We start from the raw sequence: 20,575 nt of genomic DNA on the forward strand, positions 1-20,575 counted from the left end.
ATCGGTCAGTTAAGTTTTCCCAGATGTTCTCTTAATTAGAGAAATGGACGTTCATTGAAGTTGTTAGTGATTAATGTTGCTTCGTAATTTGTTATCCTGTTAGAAAGTTTCTAATGTGGCAAGTTTAAATGTCAATTTCAACAAACTTATTAAAACGACTTTTGTTAGTATAGAATTGTGTTATTAATTGGTTTGTACCACTAAGATTTTAAGGAATAAATAATAATATTATATATTTATATATAATAATTTGAATTCAATTCTTGTGCCTTTTAAATATCATATTACAATCGTATTGAACAAGAATGTGACGTCGAAAACGTCATACAAATGTCAAATTTAACACTTGACATTTTGACATTGACGTTATTTTTATCATTTAAAAAATGATGTATTAAAATGATTAAAACGTTTTCAATTGCAAAATTTAAAGCTGCAAATAAGTATGAGTGGTATTACAGAAGTATATTTGAATGCTGTTATGAGCAACGTTGCTGCATTGCTTCAATTAAAACAATGGAGTTTTAATAAACAAAGTTTCGAAAATATAGCTCAAAATTATTTCGGTATTCTTATTCCCGCAATTTTAAATGGCAGGAGTTGCGAAAAAAATGTAACTTTTTCTGTTGTTTTAAAACTTGCACCAACCGATGAAAGATATCGAGTTAGTGGAGCAGTAACAATTATGTTTCTAAAAGAGATATTTGTATATAAAAAACTTCTTCATAAATACCGAGAATTTCAAAATGTGTATGCAATAACACCTTATTTTGTCATTCCTGAATGTTATTATGTCTGTTCAGATTATTGTAAGGAAGTTATTGTATTGCAGAACATGTGTGTTTTAGGCTATAAACCATGTATGGGAAATATGTTTTTAGATTTAAACCATATAATTTTAGCATTAAAGTCATTGGCAAAATTTCATGCTTTATCATATATATTGAAAGAAAAAAACAAGGATGCCTTTGAAGAAGTAAAAGAATATTGTAAACCTTTAACAGAAAATAATAATAAACGCTACATAGATATCTTAACAGACAGACTTCAAAAGGCACTGAAGAATTTTGAAAATACTGCATATGTACCTTTATTACAAATTTTAAAAGGGAAATGTGTTGAGCTTGTTGAATCAGCGACCAACTTAGCCAAAAGTTTGTGTCTTTGCCATGGAGATATGTGGATGGAAAATGTACTCTTTCAGTATAAGGTAAAAAATTATCTTGATTTAATAATAATACCTAATTTTCTTGTTATAAATTCTATCTGTTAAATCTTTATTTATGAACTTTTATTAAAACTTTTACAGGATGACACACCAATATCAGCTTGTATAATAGATTACCAAACAACAAGACTTTGCAGTCCAGCATTTGATGTATTATATTTAATTGTAAGCAGCACTTCAAAGTTCTTGAGAGAAGAGCATTTTGGACAATTGTTGGATACATATTATCAAACACTTGAACAAACGCTTAGTCAAGCGAATCTAAACCCTAATGCAATTTACACTAAAGATATGTTTCTATGTGATTTAACTGTAGTTGGCCCGGCATGTCTCATCGTAGCAAACACAGCTATTTGGTTATCAAATGGTTTGCAGCAAGAAGGTCATGTAAGAAGTAAGATTATACTCAATACAGAAGAGGACAAGAAAGAGGCTGTGTCAAAATATACAATGATCATAAAAAATGTAATAGATGATTTAACAAAATATGGATATTTAAAACTTGTTTTTGATTAATCTTTTCTTATAATAATATAAGATCTATAATATAATTTCTTAATAGAATAAAAAAACAGCAGCTGTTTTTTTATTCTATTAAGAAATTATACTGTCATTAAATAAAAAATTATATTTAATTTAAAAAATTTTATTCTATTAAAAAATTATATTACTGTCATTAAATAAAAAATTCTATAATCTGTTGTGACTTCAAATTTTATGCAAATATGTAAGTAAATAATGTTATTATATTTAGTCTATATATTATGTGTCTATATATTTTGTTATAATTTTGATCAATGAGCAATTGTAGCTGAGCTATAAAAGTTTTCTTTTAGAAGAGAGAATAAGACTAAAATTAAGGTTTAAGGTCCTCCAGGTGTGTGCGCAAACACAGGTGCACTTTCTAGTGCAACTAGCTCTCATAATCCGATGGGACGGGAATCCGACCCGACACGACCGGAAAGAGTTCAGGCGCAGGATCAACGGCTTTACGTGCTTTCCAAGGCACAGGAGTGTACAACACTTCCAACTTCTAGACCCCGGGCTGCTATTGAGAATTTTCTGACAGAAAAACCCAATAACTTTTTATTGGCCTGACCTGGGAATTGAACCCAGACCAACGAGGCAGTCAAGACTAGAATATAATTAATATGGTTGATTTTTTTATATCACTTAATAAATACAAATAATATTATATAAATGAAATTATGTAAATATAATAAAAATTTATAAACTGAGTTTAACGTTTTTTTATACCTACTTCACATTTATCTTGAATAAATGTCACTTAAGAAAAACAATTAAGAAACAAATCTACAAATTCGAATAAAGCGTGGACGCCTTTAATATTGTTTAAATAAAATCCAATCATATAAGCAAATAGTCATTAAGAGCAGAATGTAATATCGTATAAAAATAACGAATTTTATTACGGCGCGAGTTTTAATTTAACGCGTAAATGGTACGCTTCAACTGAATATTCAAACAATCTGATCTCCACAACTACACCTATAGTACATTTCATTTTATATTTATTACTTTTGCTAGTGAATTTTTTTTTTAAGTTCGGGCTTAATTGTGAAAATTAGTTCAGTTTATATATTTGTTTGTTATAAATATATAAAGAAGATTGTATAATATTTATAAAAGAGATTAAGTATATTTAAACATTTGGAATTTTAGATTCAATAGTTTTTGCTTCATATAAAATCGATAATGCGATTTTAGGAATTCAAAAGTTTGATACATGACGTTTTGAGGTTCGATTCTAAAAATAGAGTATATGCTGTCTTTTAAAACAAGCAATTTACATAGTTGTGTTGCATAAGTTTCTTTTGTCTTAAAAAAATCCAAAGTTTTTAGATTTAAACCAATCCAAATTAATAAAAATCCAAAACAATCCAAATTAAAACTCCAAATTAATTTTAGATTTAAACCAAATAAGTAGCTAGTATAATTGCTTGCAAGACACATAAGGAAAATTATCTGTCATTTTTGGGTTTCTACACAAGTGCATAGATCTCTTTGCATTTCAGTTAGTATGATTGACTGTACATCACAATAAATTAAAAATAATGATTTCCAAAATTAGGAAATATAATTATATCCGAAAATTGTATCCATGAAACGTAAGAGTCGTAGAGGCGTATCGATGAATATCGAGAAAGCATACGAGCTACGAGCTGGCGTAGCTACAAAAGGCATTTGAAAAATAGCTCTAAACTTTGATTGTAAGTTTATTCTAATTAAATCAATGTTTTATTTCCCTCCGTGCTATACTCATCGGTTGCAATAACAAATAGATTTGACCCTCTTGTTGTATTATGCAATCGCCATTAATGTAAATGACAATAGGTAATCTAAAAGCGAACGTGAACGGAGCGCACTTTAATCTATTGCATAATTCAAAATACCTCCACGTTTCGATCCGAGGAGTCGCTACCATTGCGAATATATACTTTCTTCGCCTTCATTGAAAACTCAATATTTTAAGCTCCACCGACCCACAGTTACATTATGGAAAAATTAAATTGTTTGATTATTTTCTGTTATTTCGAAGAATTAAGAAATTGTTCTTATTTTTTAATTACATTCATATTATGTTATCTAATAATTAAAAATACTTTTAAATGTGAGTATAGTCATGTCATAGTTAATAAAAACAATTTTTATTAACTAAGAATAAAAACAATTTTTTTCTTTGTTGTATGTGATTCCACGCAGCATATTATAATAGATATGTTTGTTCTTTTAATAAATATGGAACCGAAGTGACAAAAACTTTTAATTTCTAAATAGATGAATCAGCGGCTTCACCAGCGTGGAATTCAGTTTGTGACGAAAAATCTGCGAAATTTGTCATTTCAATGTATATAATGCCTATTTGAATTACGAATATAAAATATGAATGACGATCTGCTACATGTGTATTCATTTACCCACCGACCTTCCAAACCTCAAGAAAAGAGACTTAGCCAGTGGTACACTTTTAAACTGTTACTTTAAATGTAAGATTCAGCCTTTTAATTTCAATGGAGTTTTAATAAACAAAGTTTCGAAAATATAGCTCAAAATTATTTCGGTATTCTTATTCCCGCAATTTTAAATGGCAGGAGTTGCGAAAAAAATGTTTATCTATTCATAACTGTTTTGGTGCGTAATTCAGATCGAAAAATACATATAATAATAAAATAGACTTACATTTAAATATTACAGATTTTAATAAGAAATATGATCACAGACAATTACATTTTGCATTGAAATAATTTTCAATACAGCGACCAACTAAGGATTACGTTTTATGCAGTTGAATAACTAAGCGTTGGCGTTTAACGCCGAAGGGCAGGAAACTATTTCGAGATGAAGATAAAGTTTATTCTTCTTGGTTGAGAGTTGCTCCTGTGTGGGGTGAGCTAAAATTAGTTTAGCGTCATTGCATTTTGTGGCGATAAGGAAAATGTTATTCCAAGATTTATCTCATACCATATTTAAATTTGATTGATAAAGTTCAACTAACCAAAACAAATTGATAGATGTTTTTCGTTTTGCCTAAGCGAATTATTTTGAAAATACTAAATTTTCATTCAAAGTATAGGTGTCTATCTAAAATTACTTTTTTTTCACTCTGTGGAAACCTTCATAAGGGTCCAATAAATCGGGTTATGAATCGATCGGAGAAGCTGCGGGATCGTGTTGATATAACGCATCCTTTGCCGTGCTGTGCTCCGCTCGGGGCTCGGCGGAGCTCTCCTCAGGGGGCGAAGGTAATCTCGCCCCCTCGCTAGTGCGTACGGCAGCGCGAGGCCAACCTGACTGTCGTCCTCCTCAGAGCCGTCTGAAATACTACACGGGAGGCCCTACCTCACGTATCCACGGCCATAGGGTTACGTCTATCTTTTAAGCCCCGTGCCTCAAGGCTGTGGGAAAACCGAGACGACGCCGACGTCGTCTTCGCCGAACAGGATTGGCTCTTTTCCGTTTTTCTTCTGGACCATGACGATCTCACAGTAGGAGGCAACGGCCCTCCACGCCGATTCCCTGCGGGGAATCGCTGACACGATTGCTCGTAGGTAGAGGTCTTGACCTCACGGACCTCTCTGCACTCCACGTGGGGATGATGATAAATCTACGCTTACATGGATGTGGAAACCTAAAAGAGTTAAGTAAAGTAATAGCCAATAAATGTCCCATTTCCATTTTCCTTTTATGGAGAAAGTTTTAGGCTTATTCTACCACGCAGCTCCAATGCGGGTTGCTGGATACACACGTGTATTTAGAATTTCAGTCAAATTAGACACATGTAGGTTTGCTCACGATGTTTTCCTTAACCGCCGAGCACGAGATGAATTATCAACACGAAATAAGCACATGAAAATTCAGCGGTGCTTACTTGGGTTTGAATCCACAATCATCAGTTCACGCATTTTTACCATTAGGTCATAATTTTAAACCATTAAAAAATCTTAAAAAAATAATTACAGTCAGAATAAATTTACACTTTAAATCCCAAAGCCTAATTGATAGCTCTTCAGATTAACAGCGTAGTAATATCTTAGCGGAACACACACTTCACAAATGTCACGAGTTGTCATTTCAAATAGCACACTTCGGGATGCAAGCAGTGAGCAAAGTGCGTTTTTTTTAATGTAGTTGATAGCGATGATCTTTTTTCTGTCAACAAAACACAAGTTATTGTATAACAAAAAAAAGTAAATAAGTAAAGTCGAAAGATCTCAAATGTCTTCCTTTAAAGTATTTTTAGATAAACTCGCACGAAGCGTATCAGTGGGTTAAGGTAGGGGCGTTTTATTTCACGGAGCTTTACAAGGTGCCTGATAAACGTACCGAAGTAGGCGCAATTTTAGGTGACGCATTATTCGATTATTCGCTCGGCTTGCTTTAGGAGGATTTTGCTTCATTAACCGTCTATGTCCTTGTCTGGAGTTACAATTCATAAGCGCATAAGGTATCTTAATAAGGGAATATTTTTTTCTTTTCGTGTAGGTCGGCAGCTAAAAATATGGCGGGACCAGACTAGATAAGGAAGGCGAATGAGGCAAGAAGGAAGCAGGAGTTTTAACGCAATTCAGGGTCTATTTTTTAAAAAGGATTACGTTTTGCTAAATTATAATTATGATTTAACCGAACTAGAAAAAAAGCCGAGATGGCCCTGTGGTAAGAACGCGTGAATCTTAACCGATGATCGTGGGTTCAAACCCGGGCAAACTGAATTTTCATGTGCTTAATTTGTGATTATAATTCATCTCGTGCTTTACGGTGAAGGAAAACATCGTGAGGAAACCTGCATGTGTCTAATTTAAAAGGAAAGGAATAAGCTCCAAACCTTCTCCTCAAAAAGAGGAGAGGAGGCCTTTAGCCCAGCAGTGGGACATTCACAGGCTGTTACGGATTACGGAACCGAACTAGTAGTACAATTCTGTAAGAACTCACTTCACTATTCAGCCGTAACATGTTGACAATCAACGCATCAAAATAATGTTTGACGATACACTATTTTGTTTGTGTTCTTATAATGTTGTGAAATGTATATAACTATCATTTCAAACATTTCACGACAGTATTCTGCCGTGAGTTTCGAGTTTGTTCTTACAGAATAGCCTTAACACGATTTAGAAATGTAAAAAAGGTATATGTGACATTGACTATAATAACTATAACATGTAAAGGATACACCAGCGTATCACAGTAAATCTCTTTTATACATTTCACGAGTGCAATACGAAGTGAATTCTTACAGAATAGCAATACTGGTACAAAAGTGCAATAACATAGTGACATTCGGCTTTCCAAGCTCTAATTATAATTAATTACACCCATCTGTACCGAATTGCCATTGCCATTGATAAAGAGATTTTCAGCATTTTTATTTATTTATGCAGAGCTGATATTTCTGTTTTTTGTTAAACGCAAAACATAAAGTTTATTTAAGAAAACCGTTTTATCATATATCTGTAATTTCATATTACTAACTGTTATATAAGCAAATCCAAGCGATGCGTCAGCATTATGGCATAATTAGAATCAACGAGTTCTCCCTACGCTGCGAAATGGGGATTGATACAATAATTGATTCGCTCCCGTCGGTCTGAGAAGGAAATCCGCGAAATTAAACATTCTCTCAGAATTCTCATAATGAATAAATGTACTTACGATGAGTAGTTTATGAGTTTTCATCACAAAGTTACGAAAACCGATACTGATCTAATACTTGCTAGATATATATTTGCTATAACTAAAAAAACTAAAATTTTACAGCGATAATAAATTTTCTATATACAAACATTTATAATTTTCATAGCGTTTGTAAGAAGGAACTGACTGAATACTGTCATCATTTCACTTGTTTATTTGAGATTCTTCGGTTTGTCTCACGTATAACCATTTATATAGGAATAAGTAACGTAAATGCCTCTTGAAGAATGCTGTTAAAGCCAATGCATGTAACTTTTAAAGTAAAAATTTTTGAAATTTATTTCAATTTAACATATATTTTTAATATATCTGACATTGTGAGGAGTATCTATTGTCAAAAATCGCTGTTATCATGCTACGTATAACCCCATACATTTTCATCTACATAGCGCCCCGGCGCGATCTATTTGTTTGAAATATCATGAGACCTACTTACGTTTTGGTTTTACTTCGATCATAAAAGTTGACCTCAATATATATAAGCTGATAACTTTTTTTTTTCATATATTTCATTATGTTACATTATATTTTTAACTTAATCTAATCTACAAATTGTAAAAAATGATATTTTAGAAAAAAAAACATTCACGTAACGCATATCTGTTAAAATAATAGTAATATTCTTATTATCGACAAGAAGACGCGAAGCGGCTCCGAAAGGTTCAGACGCTTCGACAGCTGTCAAATAAAACTCTATTTGAAATAAATTACTTCTTTTCAACGCAAAAATTATATAGTATGATATGGTTCTGATTTTAATTTATATATATTTTTCTTTCTCTAAATATATCTATATTTTTCGTTTTTCATTATATTAATGTTTATATTTATTCAAACAACAAGGTAATATCAATACGAGGTAATAGAAATTTAGTTAATAAATAAAGTTATTATAAAATACTAAACCTATTTAAATCGAGTGTGGGCACTTGGTAAACCTTTTTAGTCTTGGACAATGTTTTAGCTTGTATTAAAGTTCGTTCAGTTTCAGTGCGTTCCATACAAATTAATTGGTAAAAGCGAATATTTTTTACATTCTGAAATCTAATAGTTGTATTCTATTTGGGAAGTATATTTAAAACATTAAATGTTTACATTACTTAAAAAAAAAACAATGTATAATATTTGTGATTCAATAATATGTAATTTGAGTAAAGTACATATTCGGACAAGTTTCACTGAATCACATAAGGGATACGTACACGGAGAAATTTTATTGTAAAGTGGTTATAATAGTCAGGTTTTTCTTAATGAAACGTAAATTAACGTGTAAATTTTTAGTTGGCTACCTAACGACAACATTATTTGTTTCCAGCTAAAACTAACGGTAACATCAAATATAAACACGTAGCGAAGTCATGTAGTCCATTTTCGTTCAAAAATCTTGAACTGTCAGAAAGCAATTGAGGGCCTCACAAGCTCGCTCCTTAGAATTTGTTCTAAGTAAGCTGGGTTTACACGTGGGACTAGCATAAACAGCGCTTTTGAGAATAAATCCTAGCATTTTTACATTGTACAATAAATTTTAGTAACGTTAATGCTTAAGTATCGTTTCTGTACCTTTCTAAGATGGAGGAAAGAATAAATATTTTTTTAGGGTTTGAGATAAATCATTGTGAACATCGTAGTATGAGCCAAGGTTGTTTATACAAATTATCCGGAGTTATTTACGATATTGACTTCGATTTTTAACATAAATATACAAAAGCTGTTCATTTTTAAACTTTTTTTTTATAATCTGTCTGAAGAGAAGCTAAATAATTATTGTTAGTAAATTGCATTTTATAATTATATTATGAAATGTATTAAATTTATTTTTATTAAAGCCTTTTGAATAAATAGTTAATAGTGGCACTGATACATTGTTATATTATATTAAGCACTGACTTAAATTTTGAGATAAGACTTCTTGTAGAATCAATATTGTATTGTATTTACTGGACTAGTAGTTCAAAATATTTTTTTCTAAGTTCGGCGGTTTAAGTGCGTCGTTCAAATACACATAGGAAAATGGATGGTTGTGGGATGTATAGGGGAAGGGATGTGTTTATAAGGGATGGGATAGTATAATCATCACGACTTTTTTGCTCGACTGTACCATACTGAAGCTAACGTCACGTAATTGTGTTTGCATTAAAATTTGTATTCTCTCTGCTAACGGCTTCGTTTTTAAGACATACAAGGTAAATAATTGTACAATTATATGAAAAATTAAACTATTAAGAGCTCAGAAATTATTACAAGGGGATTTTTTTTAATAATTGCTACAGAATTTATTATTATTATACAGAATTTAATAAACAGAGTACCGATAGGAAAATCAATAGTAAATGATTTTTGAATGAATTAAATAAATAACTGTTTTTCTTTACATACAATATAATTTATATTAACATAAATTTAAAAATATTAATTTGATTCCACTTATGCATTTGGTTGTACTTAATTCTCTCGTGGATAGGTTCGTGCAGATGTATATTGTTAACTATTTATGTAATTCTACTGCTTAATATTTCTTACACATAAAATAGTACATTTTCAGTTTTATTTTATCTTTACACATTTGTAAGCTTGTCAGAAGTAATTGTAATTTTGCAAATAGAAGATTTTTTTAAAGGATAGGAAGGCGGACGAGCATATGTGCTACTTGATGGTAAGTGGTCACCAACGCCCTTAGACATTGGCATTGTAAGAAACATCAACCATCGCTTACATAGCCAATGCGCCACCAACCTTGGGGACTAAGATTTTATGTCCCTTGTGCCTGTAATTACACCGGCTCACTCACCCTTCAAACCGGAACACAACAATATCAAGTACTGCTGTTGTGCGGTAGAATATCTGATGAGTGGGTGGTGCCTACCCAGACGAGCTTACACAAAGCCCTACCACCAGTTAGGTTAAGATACACCTTAAGTTAGGGATTGTACAGTAATAATTTGGTATAATTTATTTAAATCGTACCAACTATGGAAATTATCAATATCAAATATTATAAATGCGAATGTAGCTCTGTCTATCTGTTACGCTTTCATGGCTAAACCACTGAACCGATTGACGATATTTTGTATGAAGAGAGTTTGCACCCGAGAATGCCTGCTCTGGTCTCGATTCGTCAAATTTGTATCATCATTATGTTAAAGCTCAAGTGATGTGCGAAAGAATATATGATGAAGAATTATCCTGTTCAGCTCACACGCCACCTATTAAACAGTTACTGACAAAGTCTTAACTTAATTGGATGAAAAACACGCAAATGCATGCATTCCCATGTTCTATCCACGGAGCCATCTCGGCCACTTTAACCGAAGAGTACGGAATAAAACACACGCAAGCACTTCTAAATTTTTATATTCTTAATTTGCGTTCGACAGTAAAGTGACAGTGAAGGAAAACACCGTAAGGAAACCTACACGTGTAGGATGAACGTCTGCCATATGTGTATCGACCATCATTAGATGGTGGAATATGTTCCAAACTTTCTCCTCAAAAGGAAAAGAAACCTTAGCCAAATCACAGTTTACAGCCTATTACTGTTAAAGTATGTCAAAAGCATAAATTAATACAAAAATAAAAAATAATAATGGGTATTCAAAATATGACCCAGTTTTGTATTCAATAAATAATCTTCCATACAGATAAGTTCAGAAACAGGTTTTCAATTGAATACTTTTAATATTTTTGCATCTCAAAGGCGTGTTACACTCAACTAATTGGATGCAGCTGGATGCACTCACATAGGTGTCGGATTACGCGAATTTATCACATGTAATGCCATCGTTGTCACGCTTATAATGTACGTATATCTCTTTTATAATGTGGAAGTGGTTGTAATTAAGGAATTAAATAACCTCAAATGACTTCGTTTGATATTATGAAAAAACGACTGCTTAAAGAATTGGATTACAATTTTTGGTTCAAGAATAGCCATATGTAAATATGTTTTGGTATATGACGGCGACTGCGATACATCAGCGGCACGCCTGTCACCGGTAGAAGCTTCTGATACAGGCTTCATGGCGTAGGTCTCAGGCAATTAATTACAAAGATACAGTATGATAATTCTTGTATTTTATGTAGGTAATCAGCAATCACAAATTACAAAGTAGGTATATTATTAGATTAGTAGGTATATTAGGATTTAAGGGGAGCTGATAACAACCTAGGCTCTCTATCGTCAACCTCACCTGCTCGTGGTACATCCTGCTAATCAACGAACGAGGCTCTGGCGACCGAAATCGTGGCGGTATAACCACACAAATGCTGGAATCCGAAAATGCAAATCCTGATAGCGGGCAGCAGCGCTATTAGTGAAAGATGTCCAGCCACTGCGGTCACCAACCCGCCTGCCAAGCGTGGTGACTAAGGCAAAAACCCCCCTATGAGCGACGACAAAAATTCACGGCCCCCAATTCCCGGTAATCACACTATTCCTGGCCACGGTACCGGCCATGGTAACGGTGCGATGGGGGGTGCTAAGAATCCCCGGGCTACGGCAGGGTACCACAAACGGCGACTGTTTCTGGCCACGTATAATGGACGCTCTCTGCGGCTGGACGAACATCTGACAGAATTGGAAGTAGAGTTAAGTCGTATTAACTGGGATATAGTAGGTCTATCAGAAGTCCGAAGACAGGGCGAGGACACGATGACACTAGATGCCGGTCACTTACTCTACTTCCGAGAAGGACACCAACCATCCCAAGGTGGCGTCGGCTTTTTGATCCACAAGTCACTCAGATGCAATGTCGTGGAGGTTGGCAGTGTGTCGGCGAGGGTGGCATACCTTGTCTTAAAGATAACCGAGAGGTATGCCTTGAAGGTTATACAAGTGTATGCCCCAACGTCTACATACACTGACGAAGAGGTCGAAGCCATGTACGAAGACATAGTGAAAGCTATGTCTCGTACCAATACCTTCTACACAATTGTTATGGGTGACTTCAATGCCAAAGTGGGAGTACAAGAAGATGGTGAATCGAGGGTAGGAAAATTCGGCTATGGGCGCAGAAATCATCGGGGACAAATGCTGGTAAACTTCCTCGAGGCTCAGCGATTATTTCTGATGAATTCATTTTTCCAGAAAAAGCCCCAAAGGAAGTGGACCTGGCGAAGCCCCGATAACATAGCGATGAATGAGATCGACTTCATTTTATCCAATAAGCGCCAAATATTTAGGGATGTCTCCGTGATCAACAGGGTAAACACTGGAAGTGATCACCGCCTGGTAAGAGGCACCCTGAATATTAACACTAAAATAGAACCACACAAATGCTGGAATCCGAAAATGCAAATCCTGATAGCGGGCAGCAGCGCTATTAGTGAAAGATGTCCAGCCACTGCGGTCACCAACCCGCCTGCCAAGCGTGGTGACTAAGGCAAAAACCCCCCTATGAGCGACGACAAAAATTCACGGCCCCCAATTCCCGGTAATCACACTATTCCTGGCCACGGTACCGGCCATGGTAACGGTGCGATGGGGGGTGCTAAGAATCCCCGGGCTACGGCAGGGTACCACAAACGGCGACTGTTTCTGGCCACGTATAATGGACGCTCTCTGCGGCTGGACGAACATCTGACAGAATTGGAAGTAGAGTTAAGTCGTATTAACTGGGATATAGTAGGTCTATCAGAAGTCCGAAGACAGGGCGAGGACACGATGACACTAGATGCCGGTCACTTACTCTACTTCCGAGAAGGACACCAACCATCCCAAGGTGGCGTCGGCTTTTTGATCCACAAGTCACTCAGATGCAATGTCGTGGAGGTTGGCAGTGTGTCGGCGAGGGTGGCATACCTTGTCTTAAAGATAACCGAGAGGTATGCCTTGAAGGTTATACAAGTGTATGCCCCAACGTCTACATACACTGACGAAGAGGTCGAAGCCATGTACGAAGACATAGTGAAAGCTATGTCTCGTACCAATACCTTCTACACAATTGTTATGGGTGACTTCAATGCCAAAGTGGGAGTACAAGAAGATGTTGAATCGAGGGTAGGAAAATTCGGCTATGGGCGCAGAAATCATCGGGGACAAATGCTGGTAAACTTCCTCGAGGCTCAGCGATTATTTCTGATGAATTCATTTTTCCAGAAAAAGCCCCAAAGGAAGTGGACCTGGCGAAGCCCCGATAACATAGCGATGAATGAGATCGACTTCATTTTATCCAATAAGCGCCAAATATTTAGGGATGTCTCCGTGATCAACAGGGTAAACACTGGAAGTGATCACCGCCTGGTAAGAGGCACCCTGAATATTAACACTAAAATAGAACGATCGCGGTTAATGAAGTCGACTCTTAGACCAACTCTGCCTCAGGTCGAAGCTGGTTGCGAAAGCTTCCAGCTGGAACTACAGAACCGATTTGCCATGTTGGAAACCAGGCAGGGCATTGACGACGCCACCAATGGTCTGGTGCGTGTCATCCGCGAGGTAGGCCAGAATTACTTTCGACAAAAGAGCAATGGACGTAAGTCGAAGCTCTCAGGCGAAACTCTGAACGAGATGACGAGGAGACGAGAACAGCAGAACATGACGCCATCTGAGTGTCAGGCACTTAACAGGAAGGTTAAAAAACTAATAAGGCGTGACACAAGACGAGCGAATACCCGGAATATTGAAGATGCTATAGCACTCAATAGGGGCTCAAAGGTTTTTGCAAAGTCACATACCTCCTGTTGTCACCTGACAAAACTCAGAACCATACAAGGCACAACCGTCACCTCAAAACCAGAGATTCTAGCTGAAGTCGAAAAGTACTATGGCGATTTATACTCATCACGAGTACCTCCACCTGAGTCCCACAGTGCGGATGACCCACGAGCCAGACTAACACGCCATCTATCAGACGATCTTCCCGACATCGATTTGGGCGAGATTAGGATTGCTCTCGGGCAACTTGGAAACAAAAAGGCTCCAGGAGATGACGGAATTACCTCAGAGCTTCTCAAAGCAGGAGGCACACCAGTTCTGAGAGAGCTGGCTAACATCTTTAATTCCGTCCTCCACAATGGTATAACACCGAAGACATGGAACAGAAGTGTGGTGGTGCTGTTTTTCAAGAAGGGCGATAAAGCTCTTCTGAAAAACTACCGCCCCATTTCACTTTTAAGCCATGTTTACAAATTGTTTTCGAGGGTAATCACGAATCGTCTTGCCCGAAAATTCGATGACTTCCAACCCGTGGAGCAGGCTGGGTTTCGTAAAGGCTTCAGTACCGTAGACCACATACACACACTAAGGCAAATAATACAGAAGACCGAGGAATATAATCAGCCTCTATGCCTAGCGTTTGTGGACTACGAAAAAGCCTTCGATACCATCGAGACCTGGGCTGTTCTGGAATCCATGCAGAGATGCCTAATTGACTGTCGGTATGTCCAGGTGGTAAAGTGTTTGTACGAAGCCGCAACCATGACCGTCCAAGTACAAGATCAGAGCACAAGACCAATCCAATTGCATCGCGGGGTAAGACAGGGAGATGTAATATCACCGAAACTCTTTACCAATGCATTGGAGGACGTCTTCAAGACGCTCGATTGGAACGGACGCGGCATTAATATAAATGGCCAACACATTACACATCTGCGATTTGCCGACGACGTTGTCATCATGGCGGAGACTCTGCAGGATTTGGAAGAGATGCTAAACAGCCTGAGCGATTCTTCAAGACAAGTAGGTCTCGGGATGAACATTGAAAAGACCAAAATTATGGCAAACCGTCATGTATCCCCGAGACCAGTGGTCGTAAATGGCTCTCCACTTGAAGTTGTGCAGGAATATATCTACCTGGGCCAAACTATACAACTTGGCCGGCACAACTTTGAGAAGGAGGCTAAAAGAAGAATACGTTTGGGCTGGGCGGCATTCGGGAGGTTACGTCATATTTTTGAATCGTCGATCCCACAGTCGCTTAAGACCAGGGTCTTCAATCAGTGCGTCCTACCTGTAATGACTTACGGTGCCGAAACGTGGACACTTACCGTAGGACTGGTCCACCAATTTAGGGTCGCTCAGCGAGCAATGGAACGCGCGATGCTTGGGGTTTCTCTGGCAGATAGAATCCGAAATGAGGACATTCGCCAGAGAACTAAAGTCACCGACATCGCGCTTAGAATTAGCTCGCTGAAGTGGAAGTGGGCTGGTCATGTCTCCAGGCGCATTGATGGCCGATGGAGCCGACACGTGTTGGAGTGGAGACCACGCTTAGGCAAACGTAGTGTAGCACGCCCTGTGACAAGATGGGCCGACGATTTAAAAAAGGTGGCAGGTTCGGGATGGATGCGGACTGCCCAAGATCGGGATGGTTGGCGTTCTATGGGGGAGGCTTTCGTCCAGCAGTGGACGGCAAAAGGCTGAAAAAAAAAAAAAAAAATATTATAACTATCAGAGTTGCCTGAACCAATGGTCCCGTTTGGAAGGTCCGAACTGTATCGCTCTCTGTAATGAATTGAGCATCCAAGTCATCGCTTTAAAAAAATTAAAATGTGACAGTTTTCCCTTCAAACGATTCCAATCACGTGAGTCATTACGTCACGGCGTTCATACTCCACCGTTGCAACAAAATCAACTGAGTTACTAATTATTCGTAATCGACGACATTTATATAAAATAAATAGTAAAAAATACATTTCTTAACGAAATGTGTCTGCCAGCTGCGTGGCAACTATTAAATAGTTCAGATATTATAATATTATGAATACTAGTTACAAATTATGTGTTGATAACTCCGTGACCCAAACGTTTCTCGCGCTTAGAATGATTTTGCTGCGATAGTGATAATGTAATACTACTCGCACATTAATTTACATAGTATTTTATTTATTTCCTTTATGATTGATTATTTATATACGAATTGTTATTGCCTAAAATTGTATGTATTCCAATTATAACATTGCATAAGTTTTAAATTGCAAATTCTCAACTACTTAACTATTAAATTTTCGTAATAAATGTAAATCTTCAAAACTCATTACAAAACAAACGATTATAATCTGACTTTATTTCACTTCAATATTCCAAATGATTTGGATCGCGACCCGTAAGCAATTTTGCAATACATTGATCAGGTAAACGGTTATTTATTGGGAATTGGCTGCAAATCGAATATCCGGTAGCGACGTTGAACTTGTTGACTTGCGTTTACCGGCAGTTGCGTCTTGAATATAATCAAAGGTCACTTTTTATTTCATTTCGTTTTTTATTATGACTGCAATTAAATCGTAATAAGATTTATACTTGGGTTTCTTTGAACATATAATAAGCCGGCTTGAAACTTGTATGTACCTGTGAATGGAAGATGGATGGAAAAATGTCATCCAATGAAATGTTATAATCAAGGTGATTTGATAAAGGATAGGAATCGAACTTCATAAGATTTTTCTTAATTCAAGACAGAAGATTAGGTTGATTTATGAGAGGTGTATTTGATAACCAGCTGATACTGATTTCAAGCTAATTTAATTCATTTTGTTTCCTGACGCGCTATTTTAACTACAAGTATTTATAAAATGTTTCACATTCTAAAAGGATATTTATCGGTTATTGGTTGATGAACGAATTATAAAATCAATGAAAAGGAGATATGGTACCTAATATCTGTAAGATTTAACTTCTAATAGAAAAATATTCCTTTAAACTCAATTTTACGAGTAAAAAAAGCTTTAAAATTAATTTATATAAGGTTAAAAAATTAATGGCAATAAATTCTATATTTAATATTCCATTCCATGTATAATGTATATCTATGTATAAACATATACATAATGTCAAATATACGACTATTTTAGAAGAATATTTAGACACTCATGGTTGTAAAGATGAAACATGAGCTACACAAAGGACATAAGAGTTATATTCGAATAGAATCAAAAGAAAAGGTCCAAAGGATCGAATAAAATCAAAGAGTTTCCAACAGATTGCTTCTAAGAAGAAGTAAAGGTCTATTCAATGATCCGTACATTTTACTCTGCTTAACCTTCCGTGTTATAGCTTATAAAATTACCCAATAAATAGCTTAAATGATACTAAGGGTACATCAATAATTATTATCAGATCACATTTAAGCTGGTTATCAAATACAACTCTCACAAATCAATCTAATATTCATTTATTTTAACAATTATTAATTTATGTGCATTTGAAGATTAATAATACTGGTCTATATTTTTACTTAATAACATTCAAACAGGTGGGCGAAGATGCGGGCGAAATATAGTACAAGATGTAACAGTCAAGACCAAGATCGTTAGCTTTCAAACACTATGTATACATGTAATAGTGATTAAAAGATTAGGTACACAATTAGACTACTTTTTAAAATAATGCAAACGATAGATTCTAATTGTTCACGAAATTGTCAAAAAGGAATTTGAAAGCGCAATTAGAATATAAAAGCCGAGATGGCCCAGTGGTTAGAACGCGTGAATCTTATCCGATGATCGTGGGTTCAAACCCGGGCAAGCACCACTGTATTTTCATGTGCTTAATTTGTGATTATAATTCATCTCGTGCTTAACGGTGAAGGAAAACATCGTGAGGAAACTGCATGTGTCTAATTTCATTGAAATTCTGCCACATGTGTATTCTATAAACCCGCATTGGAGCAGCGTGGTGGAATAAGCTCCACAATCTTCTCCTCAAAAGGGAGAGGAGGCCTTAGCCCAGCAGTGGGACATTTACAGGCTGTTACTGTAATTAGAATATAGCGATTTATATAATTCAAAAGAAATTATTATGTACTACAAAGGGTGACGTAGCGCGAAGTGACGCGGCAGTTCATGTGGTATTGGAGATGGTTCAAGTAAGGCAAGGATAAATATATCGTTACGATTCGTCGGATCCGACAGAACTAGCGGTTTTGAAACATTTAACGGATTTTGTATATTAGTAGAATACTCATCAATAATGCGACGAGTTGGCTATGACCAGCAAGTGTCGACAGCTGACTGAATATTTTCTGCCTCAACGCTTAGATTATACTAAAGAAACCTAAAAAAATATAATATTCTGTTATTGGGCTATTAAGTAAAAATATAGATCAGTATTATAATTTTTTAATATCACATAAACATAAATTAACGTAATGCTATAACTGCCATTAAATACGTCTTAATATTATATAATATATTGTAAATTAACGAAAGTAGCATATGTATAGCATTAACGGCTGACTGACCGTCTCGTTGGTCTAGTGGCTTGATGTAATGCCGCAGACCCAAAGGTCGTGGGTTCATTTCCCAGGTCGGGCCAATAAAAAGTTTTTGGGTTTTCTGTCAGAAAATTCTCAGCCCGTAGTCTGGAAGTTGAAAGTGTGTACACTCCCGTCCTTCGGAAAGCACGCAAAGCCGGTCGTGTCGGATTGTCGTCCCATCGGAATATGAGAGCTAGGGAATAGAGAGGGCACCTGTGTTTGCGCACACACTTGTGTGCACAAGTGTGTGCGGTTGGCTAATATCTCTGAACATTGGCCGCCGTGGCCAAAATCGAACTGGAGGACCCTTATAGCATTAATGAGTTCAAAATTTTTTTTTTAATATTAAATTGCAAGTGGTATATTAATTTATTCTTACAGCAATAAAATACTGATTCATCCAATCTTATCCAATCTAATAACAAGATTTTTATTTGCTGTGAATAATTACAATTGAGGATTGAAATAAATAAATCTGTATTCCAACTTCAGAACTGCGGTAGCCATATCGAATTCTTAAAGTCACTGAAGAGAACTAGCTAGTAACTAAGAGTAGCTAGACTCAGTTATGAATGATGCGTGTATATTATTAAGATTATATAACATAAGAAAAATATGTACATGTAAATCAAAACTAAAAAATAGTTTTGATACAAATCATGACCGCGTGGAATGGTTGCCAACTTGCAATATTCCCTTTTAAATAGCATTTATAAGTCTCGAGGCGATACATGATTCAGCCCTCTTGTCATCGTAGAGGCAAAAAGACATATCATATGTGTTTTTTTGCACTATTAAACCGTATTTAACATTAAATGGCAACTTTGTATAATGTAAGAACTTCAAGCCTTTTATAGTCAAGATTGAGGACGCTGACGAATGTTCTGGAAGTGAACTAGGTTTATGTCCCATCACGCAAATTGATTTTTCCCTTCAAATAAACTCTTAACAACAATGTATTACCTTATAAAGTATATTCATCGTAATGGTGTATTGCGTTATTAAGTATGTGTAAGTAAGTAAGTAACAGCCTGTAAATGTCCCACTGCTGAGCTAAGGCCTCCTCTCCCTTTTTGAGGAGAAGGTTTTGAGCTTATTCCACCACGCTGCTCCAATGCGGGTTGGTGGAATACACATGTGGCAGAATTTCGATGAAATTAGACACATGCAGGTTTCCTCACGATGTTTTCCTTCACCGAAAAGCACGAGATGAATTATAAATAGAAATTAAGCACATGAAAATTCAGAGGTGCTTGCCCGGGTTTGAACCCACGTTCATCGGTTAAGATTCACGCGTTCTTACCACTGGGCCATCTCGACAGTAAGTATGTGTACAGATATACATTTATATGTAATCTGTCTATTTATAAATACACTAATATATATAATAACCTAATTTATAAATCCCGAAGACATTTTTCGATACAGAGTTCCACAACAAATTGTAATTTTCTATTTTTAATAAGTTTTATTATATTTGATATCTAATTATATAACGATGATGATGAGCCGAGATGGCCTAGTGGTTATATATATATATATATATCCTTTTATAGTTCCTTTCGATTAATCGACTTGACGAATATAAATGAAGAATTAGTTCCTATGCAAATAATATGAAAAAAAAGAAATATGTTTTCGTAATGGAAAACCTTCGAACACGCTTACTGGTATATACTGGTATATACCTTACAGTGCTATGTTTTAAATCTGAAGTTACCTTAATAATCCAATAATATTTTTAATTCAATATTTTCGACTTTAAGTGTTACGAATTTCATTTCGATTAGAATTTTTTTGTTGAACTTTTTCATTTGTTATCTTACCTTGGAAGTTTGATATCGATTTGCAAATTAATAATACCGCATCGGTTTGATGGTGTCTTGTCTTTTTTATTCTTTTTTTTTTTGATTTACCAGTTACACATTGGAATTACAAAATA

The 20,575-nt window shown here is 35.7% G+C and overlaps 1 protein-coding gene across 1 annotated transcript; it reads left to right on the forward strand.

Moving 5' to 3' along the window:
• The first annotated feature begins 387 nt into the window (after positions 1-387).
• Positions 388-1,750, forward strand: LOC126776254 (uncharacterized). The gene is made up of 2 exons (XM_050498578.1): positions 388-1,210; positions 1,310-1,750. Exons 1-2 carry the CDS (start codon positions 446-448, stop codon positions 1,742-1,744), a joined length of 1,200 nt encoding a protein of 399 aa, XP_050354535.1. The 5' UTR covers positions 388-445; the 3' UTR covers positions 1,745-1,750.
• Positions 1,751-20,575: the final 18,825 nt, after the last annotated feature.

This window comes from Nymphalis io, chromosome 20, assembly GCF_905147045.1.
Source record: "Nymphalis io chromosome 20, ilAglIoxx1.1, whole genome shotgun sequence".
NCBI lineage: Eukaryota > Metazoa > Arthropoda > Insecta > Lepidoptera > Nymphalidae > Nymphalis > Nymphalis io.